This window comes from Hylobates moloch, unplaced genomic scaffold (assembly GCF_009828535.3).
Source record: "Hylobates moloch isolate HMO894 unplaced genomic scaffold, HMol_V3 SCAFFOLD_3, whole genome shotgun sequence".
In the NCBI taxonomy this organism is placed as follows: domain Eukaryota; kingdom Metazoa; phylum Chordata; class Mammalia; order Primates; family Hylobatidae; genus Hylobates; species Hylobates moloch.
Window position 1 is genome coordinate 144,435,021 of NW_026652278.1, and position 12,215 is coordinate 144,447,235.

Genomic DNA, 12,215 nt, shown 5'->3' on the forward strand with positions numbered 1-12,215 from the left:
GTCAGGAGTTTGAGACCAGCCTGGCCAACATGGCGAAACTGCGTCTCTACTAAAAATACAAAAATTAGCTGGGTGTGGTGGTGTGTGCCTGTAATCCCAGCTACTTGGGAGGTTGAGGCAGGAGAATCACTTGAACCGAGAAAGCGGAGGTTGCAGTGAGCCATGATCACACCATTGCACTCCAGCCTGGGTGACGAGTGAAATTTCGTCTCAAAAAAAAAAAAAGAAAAGAAAAATGAGCAAAAGGCATTAAGAGAAATTTTACCGAAGAGGATGTATACATAAAAAGATGTGCAATATCACTAGACGTTAGGGAAGTACAAATTAAGATCATGGTGAGATATTACTGCACACTTATAAGGATAGCTAAAATTAAAAATATTAATAATGCCAAACACTGGAGAGCATGTAGAGAAACCAGATCTCTCATGCATTGCTGGTAGAAATGCAAAACTACACAGTCAGCCTTGAAATAGTTTGGCAGTTTCTTTAAAAACTAAACATATACTTACCATACAACCCATAAATTATACTCCTGGGTGTCTGTCACAGAGAAATGAAAACTTACGTCCATACAAAAACCTGTACATTGTTGTTCGTAGAAGGTTTATTTGTAATAGCCCAAAACTGAAAATAACCCAGATGTCTTTCAATAGGTTCATGACTAAACAAACTGGTATGTCTATGCTATGGAATATGACTTGGCATTAAAACGGAACAGACTAATGATACACTCAACAACTCGGATGCATCTCAAGGGCATGATGCTGAGTGAAAAAAAGCCATTTTCAGAAGGTTACATACTATATGATTCTATTTGTGTAACATTCTCAAAAAATAACAAAATTATAGAGAAGGAAAACAGATTAGTGGTTGGCAAGGATTAGAGATGTGAGGAAAGGGGAGTAAGTATGACCATAAAGATGCAGCAAGAGGGAGATCTTTATGTTGATGGGATAATTCTGTACGTTGGTTGCAGTGGTAAATCTACACACATGATAAAATGACATAAAACTGTACACACACAACCCAAAGTCAATGTACTGGGTTTTGTGTGGTACCATAATTATAGAAGATGTGACCATTGGAGGAAACTGAGTGAAGAGTACACAGGACCTTTGTCTACTATCTTTGCCTCTTCCTATGAATCTATAATTATTTCAAAATAAAAATTTAACAAAAGTAACAAAGCAGAAACCGATAGACCAAAAGAAAGTGATTTCACATCCAAATATATGATCAGCCCTCCGTACCCCCAAATCCCACATTTGTGAATTCAACCAAATACAGATCGAAAATTTCAGGAAAAATAATTTGTTAAATACAATGATTAAAAATAATACGAATTGTAAAAATACATAGTTATTTACATTATATAGCATTTACATTGCTCTAGGTATTAGAAGTAATCTAGAGATGATTTAAAATATATGGGGGGATGTGCACAGGTTAGGTGCAAATACTAGGCTATTTTATATAAAGTACTTGAGAATCTGAAGATTTTGGTATCAATCTCCTGGGATACCAGGGGATGGCTTTACATGTTGAACCATTGACTTCTTACAACTCACTTTTCTGAAAAGGAAAAAATAATTTCTACTGTCTCATTGCTATTATGACTCAGGAACATTCTTCCATCATCTAGTTGCTGATTTTTCCCCTTATAATTGGGGGGGAGGAAAAGGATGTGAGGCTGGAAGTGGAATAAGTGAAGATTTAACATGAACAATAAGGTTCATTCATTTTTTAAGCACCATCTAGGGCCCTTCCCACCCAATATTTGTTGTGACCACTATAGGAATATAAGTGAAAGCTAGCAGCCAATGGCATATTCTACTCCACCAACTGGAAATAGATGGGGAGAGAAAGCAAGGTAAGTGGAGAGTAGGATTATAGATATGATAGTGACATAAACAAAGACATATCCATAGATGGATAGATTATTACTTAAGTGCTTTTTTGTTTTGTTTTTTTTTTTTTTCTGCTTTTTTTTTAAGAGACAGGGTCTCGCTATCTTGCTTAGGCTGTTCTTAAACTCCTGGCCTCAAGGGATCCTCCCACCTTCACCTACCAAAGTGCTGGCATTACAGGTATAAGCCACTGCCCCTGGCTTATGCTAATATTTTAAATATAAAAGCATATATACTGGGCATGGTGGCTCATGGCTATAATCTTAGCACTTTGGGAGGCTGAATCAGGAGAATCGCTTGAGCCTACAAATTAGAGGTTACAGTAAGCTGTCTTCACACCATTGCACACCAGCCTGGGTGACAGAGTGAGACCCTGTCAAAAAGAAAGAAAAAAAAAGAAAGAAACAGAAAAACATTAGCATCAAGAGTTTTCTAACTCATGTTCAGCATATAACTTCTCCTATAACATTCTGACTTCCTATTTGTTTACAGGTTTTTGATGGGAGTGGATCATTTTTGTCTTACATTAACACATCTGCTGACCCACTCTATGGCCCCCAAGGCCTGGCCCTAACTTCAGATGGTCATGTTGTGGTTGCAGACTCTGGAAATCACTGTTTCAAAGTCTATCGATACTTACAGTAATGGTGGGCAGCTGGATACCCACTTCCAAGGTCTTGCACTATAAACTGGAATGGATTTCTCAATGCGGGACCAGATTATGACTAGAGTTTTTATGCCAGAAGGAATCATTGGTGAACTTTCCAAGGTTATTTCTGAATGTAACAATTTCCTTAAAAATTGCTTATCCAATTTCTGTATTTCACCTTTAGGGTTAAAAAAAAAACTCTTCTACTGAATCTATAAAAACTGCAGTTTTACATCTGTGAACTATGGCTTAAGGGACAGGATTTATGTAGCTAAACTAATTTTGCAAATCAAACAGACACTTAAAAAAACTAGCATATGTAAAGGTATTTGTTAATCCTGTGAATGGTAATGGTAGCTTTTGCATAGAACTTCCAAAAGCAGAACAAAAACAAAATCTATTATAGTTATATACTTCATTTAACCTAGGTCACAAGACCCAGGCAATCTTCTAACCTCACTTTTACAGTAGGTATTACTCTTGTGACATTTTTTTGGTTATCAACAACTACATATAAATTACTTTAGAAAAAGTAAGGCTGTCTTGCAAAATGATTCCAGCTCTGATTAGCAGGCCTCTGGAGTTCAGAACTTAAGAATCAGTGCAAATTTCTCAACCTTTCTGGGTTAGACAAAGATCCTTTTTTGTGTGTTCTTTTCACCACCCCTTTGGCTCACCTTGTATCAGAAAACAAAGTACTTCTTCAGGGAAACCTGAAATTTCTAATGTTTTGAAAAGCATATTACAAAAGTAATGCTACCTTTTGGGAAACAAACTGCCCTGTTAACTCCAGATCATTGCACTGGAATGTAATCAAGAAAAAGTTAGTCATGTTTTATGTACCATGTTTTCACACGTGTCTCTTCTCTTCGACTTCATGAAAGCGAAAGCTTTACCTCCTGCAAATGTCGGCACATGTAGTAGGACACCAGTATCCTAGGACAGAGAGCCATAAGTAGCCCTTTGGAGGACTGATGGTGTCAACCAAAGGCATGTGATTTATTAATGATTTCCCCTTAGAAAGCAAGTGTTACCAAAGTTGTGTTATCTTGAAAGCATTACAGGTAAGGGCATGTTATGGTTATTTATCATTGTTTAATGAATAGTAGAGGTGTCAAGGGACTATGTATACATGATTAGGGTAAGATAGAATGTATTATATATATATATATATATATACACACACATATATATAGCTGAATCTTTGGTGTATTGAAATAGGCAGCACTCTGAAAGACAGAAGCTTCGTCCAGCCATTCTTCAGCACATTCCTTTACTAAGCAGTTTAAAGCCGTCCCAGTGGAGCAAGCCCTAAAGCAGATTTAATTTTTGCCATTTTCCAAGAATGACGGTGGTGGCTGACTTTTAGTCAGAAAATGGCCTTCTGTGCTTTCAAAAAAAAAAAAAAAAACACACACACATAAAAACCCAACAGGTCAAAATAAAAGTTGAACTTGAGTTATATTTAATTTAAATATAAATGCATTTTGAGAAACGTTAAGAACTATTTAGTCAATCGTTCATCTGTCATTGGTACTGTAAAATAAGCTGTGGTCTATTTCCACTGTTTAATTTTCTACTCAGTTCTACCAAATAGGATGTCATGTTTGACATTTTCGATAGTGACTTTGGGGTCTTCTTCACTGAAAGCACCTTAGAACTGTACTATAAGAAAACATTTCCCCTATGTATAATTATATGAATGTGATGTTTATTGCTTATTAATTTATAATTCAGTCATTCTCTATATAGGACTTCTTAAAATTTAGAAGGGAAATCTAGCTACTTCAAATTGTCTATTAAATTTATTATGCCCAAATCAACCTGTGAAAAAAGGTTTTTCCAGGAAGATTTACATTTAGGTTTAATATTTTTTTAGTTAGGTAGAGTTTTAAAAAATATTTGAGCCTGTCTGTGATAAAGCTATAAAACTCAATAACTTTTTAGAATGTTAAATGAAGACACTGTTTCCTAACATCAGTGAGATACATCTTTGAATTTAAACATTCATATTTACTGAGTACCTACTAGGTACCAAGTACTCTTTTAAGCACTAGAAATACAGTGATGGACAAAACAGGTAAAAATCGCTGCCCCCTCAGAGCTGACATTCTGGGGTGGGAATTTCATTTTGCCATGTACTAACATTCTGCACAAAAGACAGGCTAGACTCTTGTCTAGATTGTTTAAAAGAAACTTTTTAAATTGGTTACATTAATTTTAGTTTATTTTCACAAGTAAAAATGGCTTTCTATTTAGATTCCTTCTGTCCCAGGCTGTTGATCTTAAAACTAGTTGATTTAAAGAGGTTTTTTGCACAAAATTTAAATTATATTTGTGAACTTAGAAATTAACTTACAGTCTAACCAGCCATCATATCATATCCTATCAGGCTAGATATCTCAATAGTAGACTGAATACAAAGCTAATTTTTTTACATGTCAATATTGGCACAAACTGGAATGAAAGAATAGTTTGATTCAGACCTGCTCCACTATGTGTTGCTAAAACACACGCTATGGGCACTCCAGGAAACACTATACTTTTTCCAAAAAATATGTGATTATATATGTTAAAGTATAGATAACATTTCACACTTGGATACATATGTGCATTTACTGTATTTCTTGGTAAGCATATTTTTGGGGGAAAGTGCTGCTGATATGATACAAGTAGACAAAATTTAAATGAAATTTTGTCACATTCTATGGAAAATGGTTTCTGGTAAACTGAGAAGGATATTAAAATAAGTGGCTTTTTTCTGGGCTACCATTATTGTTTGATTTCTCTTTGTCAAGTGTATAGAACCTGTCATACATTCATGATAAGTAGCACTGAAAAATTACTCATTCAAATTTCCCCTGGGCACGTAAGGCAAAATATTGCTGGTTGGGATTTCAAGGTCAGTGACGATGCATTTCCTCCCGGTACAGACCCCCAGCCCCCCTTGCTGGACATGGGGAGGCAGAGAGTCACTTGACCATCCAGAAATACATGACTACAAGTCCTTTATGACTGTTTGCCATTTTTTTAATGGTACTTAGTATTTTGATCAAACTTTAGTCTCCAGAACTAAACAAGTCCCTAAGTTTCCTTATTTTAATTTACTGTGACTAGATTTGAGGCAAATAAATACTCCAGATCCATGCAGCTAGAACACACTTGCTTCCACTACTAAATATACAGGGTATGTCCTAACATGGAGTTAACTGGAATAGCAGTACACTAGCAAGTATCTGTGAATCCTTAGCACTGAAGGGTTAACAGAAATGCTTTGGTAATACCTACTTAGTTAATTGGAGGAAGTAGTAAATAAACATTAGGTAATCTGCAGATTACTTCAAATGGGAAAAATCTTTTTGTAGACTCTATAGTATCCTCTCTATTCACTAGCTTCTGAAAAGGGAGGAGTATTTTTAGTTTGATAATTTAATAATTTAAAAACAAGACATCTCCAGGTAGGAAAAAATGAAAGCTATTTCATGCAAACATTATCTAATTTAGCTTAAAAGCAAAAGTGGTAATACTGTTGGTTTCTGTAAATGTTGCAGGGTTTTAAACTTTATAATTACTTTAATATTTTTGATAACTAGAAATCTAGTATTGCCATAAAGGAAACTAAGTGCCCATCAAAGATTTGTTTGGTATAAATAAAGAATTATTTGTTTTGTTTTCAATGACAGTAAGCTACAAATCATGATGCTTAAAAACTTTCTAAAGATGAATTGTGTGGCAGTGATTGTGTGGTCTGTTTGTGGAGAATGTATGAAAGCTATTAATATTCTAGAATAGATTAATAAATTGGCTATGTTGTTCCAATGAATGTACAGCACTTCCATTAACTTTGAAAGCAACACAGCCTTAAACTCAATGCTTTTGCTTTATGACATGGGAATGTTCTGTCATCAATGGAGTGTATTCTGGTAATAGAATTCTTTATATCGTTCTCAATTCTATAGACTTTCAAGCCTATGTATGAATATGAAGGGTTTTTTTTTTTTGCTTTGTTTTCTTTTTAGATTTTGTACATTCCATCTTTATAGGTCTGTTTCATATGTTTTATGTATAGAACACTAAGTCTTGCACTCTCTGACATTGATACTGATATATTCTCGTCATTTGTTCTTTTATGAATCAAAATGTTGACTGCCTATTTAAAGAAAAGAATGAACGCTGTGCATCAAAGTGTTTGTATGTTCGTAGCTACATACGTACCACAGTATTTTGGATGCTTTAGTCTACAATGAAACTTTCAATTAATTCTGTCTTGAAACATAGGAGAAACAGGATTCATGTGTATCTCTTTACCATGCACAAAATCTCAAATCATTATATTAAAGCTTGTTTTCTCCATTTGCAGAGTGAATATTTATTTATTTAATATTTCTCCATTTGCAGAGTGAATATTTAATATATTCTCTACCTGAAGGGAAATTGAGGAACGTCCTGGAATCTGTGGAAGATGGCAATACTGCAACCAGACTATTTATACTAGTGAGGAAAAGCTCAAGAAAATTTTTGTTATGACATTAATAATCCATTAGTATTTAGGATGTATCTTAAGTAGGAATTTGGAAAATCCTGATACATGTGTAGAACATGTACATTTAGAAAGTTATAGAAGTAGAACAACCTTACTATCCTTTTTTTTTTTTTTTTTTTTTGAGACAGGGTCTGGCTCTGTTGCCCAGGCTAGAGTGCAGTGGTGTGATTATGGATCCCTGCAGCCTCGACCTCCCTGGCTCAAGCAGTCCTTCCTCCTCAGCCTCCCAAGTAGCTGGGACTACAGGCACTCACCAACACGCCTGGCTAATTTTTAAAATTTTTTCTAAGAGATGCGGTCACTACTTTGCCCAGGATGGTCTGAACTCCTGGGCTCAAGCAATCCCCTGCCTGGGCTTCCCAAAGTGCTGGGATTACAGGCGTGATTGTGAACAATGATGGAACACAATAAAAATGTGTTTTGTTTTCTTGAGGGTTAAAAAAAATCCAGCATAGATGGAAACTCTGAAAGAGGTTACACCTAAGTCAGTCTTGGAAGGAGAGATGAAACAACAGACATTAGAAAGACCTAACATGGAGCTAGGCATGGCAGCAGCGCCTGGAGTCGCAGCTGCTTGGGAGGCTGAGGTGGCAGGATCACTCGAGCCCAGAAGTTTAAGACCAGTCTGGGCAACATAGTTAACAGACTGTCTCTTTAAAAAAAGACCAAATGTGACACTGCTGATGATGAACTGTAAATGTTAATATTATTGAATTCTACTTCCATTCTTCATTTGTTTTTTCTTTTACCCAAGCAGGCCACCATCATGGGCTCCTTGGAGGTTTTCAGAATCAGAGAGAGGGTGGGTCCCTCCATAAGCCATTTGCCCCATGTTTTAGTTCAACATATCTGAGATTGTCCTCCAGGAGCACATTTCACATGAAGCCAGATGCATCCCTTTCCAGAGGAGAGAACGAGTTCAGTTTTGCCTAAGGAGACTGGAAGGGCAAGTGGACATTTAATGTTCTACTCACTCTTCTGTCTGTTTTTCACTGTTAAGTCACTGACCAAACAAACGTCTAAGCACCTTTGGTCCACCAGCCTTTTGGCTAGGTGGATGGGATACCAGGATGAATACTGAAGCCTGCACCCTCACAGAGCTTACAGCCTGCTTGGAGAAACAGACCAGATACTTACAGTACCATAAACTGCTTTATTCATTAGCAAATATTTACTGGGTGTAGAATGTTCTGGTACTATGTTAGTCTCACTAAGGAATAGCAGTAAACAAAAAAAGCTCCTCTTCTCACAGACTTTTATGTTACTGGGATGAGACAAATAAGTGAATATATATAGAGCTAGCTACATAATTTATAGAGCCTGGTGCAAAATGAAAATGCAAGGCCCCTTGCTCAAGAAGTATGAAAAAGACATTTTCCTTTCTTCTGTGGTGTCTCCACTAGTCACAGTGTTTTTTATTTGCTACTTAATGTTATACTCTCTTGGCCACAAGGATACTTGCTGGGTGAGTGTAGACCCTCACAGGCACCTGGAGTCACCCTGGAACTCAGACTCCCCCCAGGCTTGTGCTAAAAGAGGGCACCAGAGCATGAGTTGTTCAGGGAATAACAAATAGTCTGATATGGCAAGACCACAGAATTTCTCAAGAAGAAATTACTGATGAGGCACAGTTATAAAGAATATGTTACTGTGCCTGTTCTTAAGGAGTTTACATTCCAGATGGAAAGATTAAAAGAATAACTATAAAACGGGGAAAATTAAAGAGCCACGGACAAGGGTTAATAAAGTATAATGGAAGTTCCAAGTTATCAGATAGATGATGGGGACAATCCTCTTTATGCCTGTGTCCTAGCATAAATAGGAATAGCATTCCCTTCCGTTCTCAGAAGTGTCTCAGTTCAGATGATAAATTATATATTTACTAGACACCAGTCTTTCTCAACCTTTTTTCTCACTACCATCCCCATAAAGAACCTTTTTAAATGTTTTTTCCCTGTTCACAATGCCATCCCCAGTCCCATGAAATTTTAATACCAGAGATATACTGTACATCTGTTTATGTACTGAGAGCCACAAACCACTGGAGCACAAACCATCTAAGATCTTTTTGTCTCCCAGGAATCCGTTTTGATGTCATCCCATTGAGAACGATGCCCTACATAAATGACATGATTGCACTGTCATTTCTAACTCAGAAGCTGTGTTGTGACTGACAGGTTGATAATGTTGACTATTTCTTCCTTAAAATTGTTAAATAAGCAGGAGGCCATTGGCTTGAGGCTGTCTCCATACTTTGAGTTCCTACCTAAGGAGTTGTAAGGAACTGCAACCTAACTTGGTACACAGACAAACTGGAAACCAAGCATGGTGTATAACAAACCCCCAATCCTCAGTCAATCACAAGTAGCTGAGCTTCAGCCCACAGGCTGCCGACAGTAGCCAAACGATTCAAACAAGGAGCTGTAATCAGTCAAGCTATTTCTGTAACTCACTTCCCTTTTCTGTCTATAAAAACTTCCTGTTGGCTAGGCATGACTCACACCTGTAATCCCAATACTTTGGGAGGCTAAGGCAGGAGGATTGCTTGAATCCAGGAGTTCTAGACCAGCCTAGGCAACATAGGGAGACACCATCTCTATGGAAAATTTAAAAAACATTAGCCAGGCATAGTTATGCACATCTGTAGTCCCAACTGCTTGGGAGGGCAAGGCAGGAGAATCCCTCGAGCCCTGGAGTTCTAGATTGCAGTGAACCATGATTGCGCCACTGCACTCCAGCCTGGGTGACAGAGTGAAACCCTCTCTCAAAAAAACAAAACAAACAACAACAACAAAAAACCTCCCTGGCCAAGTTGCAGGGTGGAACTCATTTAATTTGTCTAAAGTTTTTCTTTTAAAATTTTCTCCTCTCTTGGTTTTGCATTCTCCTACTTCTTTTCCTACATTGTAGACTTTTTCCTCAGTCTCTTCCAAGTGACTTGACTTTGTTTTCCTATTTCCTTTATAAGCTCCTCCTGCCAGGCACGGTGGCTCACGCCTGTAATCCTAGCACTTTGGGAGGCCAAGGCGGGTGGGTCGCCCGAGGTTGGGAGATCGAGACCAGCCTGGCCAACATGGTGAAACCCCATCTCTACTAAAAATACAAAAATTAGCCGGGCGTGGTGGCGGGCGCCTATAATCCCAGCTACTCAGAAGGCTGAGGCAGGAGAATCGCTTGAACCTGGGGGTTGGAGGTTGCAGTGAGCCAAAATCATGCCACTTCACTCCAGGCTGGGCAAAAGAGCGAAACTCCAACTCTAAATAAATATGTTCTCACTCATAAGTGGGAATTGAACAATGAGAACACATGGACACAGGAAGGGGAACATCACACACCAGGGACTGTTGTCGGGTGGGGGGAGGGGGGAGGGACAGCACTAGGAGATATACCTAATGCTAAATGACGAGGTAATGGGTGCAGCGCACCAACAGGGCACATGTATACATATGTAACAAACCTGCACGTTGTGCACATGTACCCTAAAACTTAAAGTATAATAATAATAAAATTTTAAAAAAGAGAAAAAGTAAATAAATAAGCTGCTCCTATAGGTCATGCTTTTCAGAATGTCAAGGAAAGGGCATCAGAAGGTTATCTGAGGTTTGAGGTATTTGTACTGAAAATGCAAAGGAACCAGAGGCAGTATAATGTGTCTCCTTTCCTAGGTGGTGGTCATTCCCAGGTTTGGTTGATCAAGACTGCAGTGCACACCAGGAATCTCAGAGAACTGTCACAGCAGCTCTCAGTGACACTTAGGATACAGATGCAGCATAAGTGACCAAACCTTTTTTATATCCATTTAGCACTCATTTTTCCCAGGAGAAGACCTGTTTGGGTCAATTTGTTACTGTCCCAGGGCAGGCTTTTGCACTGTGTCGCTTTAGAGGCAGGGGCGTAGGAAAACTTGGGACCGTAACATTAGTACTGCACAAAGCCCTCTTCTGTATACAGTGTAAGCACTATTCTATAAAATCCCCAGCAAGCCTTTGTTTCCTTGCAGTCAGCTCCTTTTCTGCTGATTCTGCCCATTGCTCCCTTGCAACGTATTTTCATGCTTTCTCTAATGATTCTGCCTTTCTTTACTTACAACTGTCTTGGTAAATTTTTTTGCCGCAGCGCCACTGGCCTCAGATAGTCACCAGTCACCTGCAACAAGCCTGAGAGCCAATTAAGACAAGGCTTTCCCCAAATAGCAAAAATTTATATACCACTACTGTAGTTACTTAATGTACTCATTTATCATTTTAAAATTACCTTATGTACCATCAATTACATGGTATAACTCTTACAGGAAAAACCAAATTAATGGAACTCTGCAATTCAATGTACCCCTTCCTCTGCCTCCAGCAGAAGCAACAGGGGACATAAATTCCGATTTTAGATGCTACTCTTATAGCATCTACACGACTTACTATACTGTGTGTGTGTGTGTGTGTGTGTGTGTGTGTGTGTGTGTGTGTGTGTGTTACACAGTCTCACTCTGTCGCCCAGGCTGGAGTGCAGTGGCACGGTCTTGGCTCACTGCAACCTCTACCTCCTGGGTCCAAGCGATTCTCCTGCCTCAGCCTCCCGAGTAGCTGGGATTACAGGCGCCCGCCACCACGCCTGGCTAATTTTTGTATTTTTATTAGAGATGGGTTTTCACCATGTTGGCCAGGCTGGTCTCAAACTCCTTACCTCAAGTGATCTGCCCGCCTCGGCCTCCCAAATTGCTGGGATTACAGGTGTGAGCCACCGCGCCCGGCCGTACTTCTTACACCTAAAAATGGTTCAAAACACCATAGAATAATTTTCAAAATAATTGAATTCTCAGTTAAAATTTTTCAGCACTTTCAGGGGCCTGAGCTTTTGCTATGAATCTGGATCTATTCTCAAGCCATGAAGTAGCGTATTTTTGACCATTTTGATTTGAAATTCATTCCGTTGTTTCCTTCTTTTTTAAAACCTAAGGGAAAAACAAACAGACATACACAGGATTTGAAAAGCTGGAAAGCAGTGGGTAGTGGCTAGGGAGAAGATGAGGGGTCAGATTAGAAGACGAGAAAGGAATCCAGTCCGCCCCAGACAGGACAAATCCGGAAGGATGGAGGCAGCGTTTCCTTCCTCAACAGCC

General features: G+C 38.5%; 1 protein-coding gene across 9 annotated transcripts in view; it reads left to right on the forward strand.

Annotated features, from left to right (window-relative positions):
* TRIM2 (tripartite motif containing 2) overlaps positions 1–6,918 on the forward strand; it is a 131,960-nt gene extending 125,042 nt beyond the window's left edge. For 6 of the 9 annotated variants that reach the window (XM_032148392.2, XM_032148396.2, XM_032148414.2 and 3 more), the window contains exon 12: positions 2,403–5,375. In XM_032148392.2, the coding sequence (XP_032004283.1) occupies positions 2,403–2,555 (153 nt within the window). In that variant the 3' untranslated portion in view covers positions 2,556–5,375. Of the gene's footprint in view, positions 1–2,402 lie in introns of all 9 variants that reach the window. The other 3 variants (XM_032148399.2, XM_032148407.2, XM_032148411.2) reach the window with 1 other exon arrangement.
* The last annotated feature ends 5,297 nt before the right edge of the window (positions 6,919–12,215 follow it).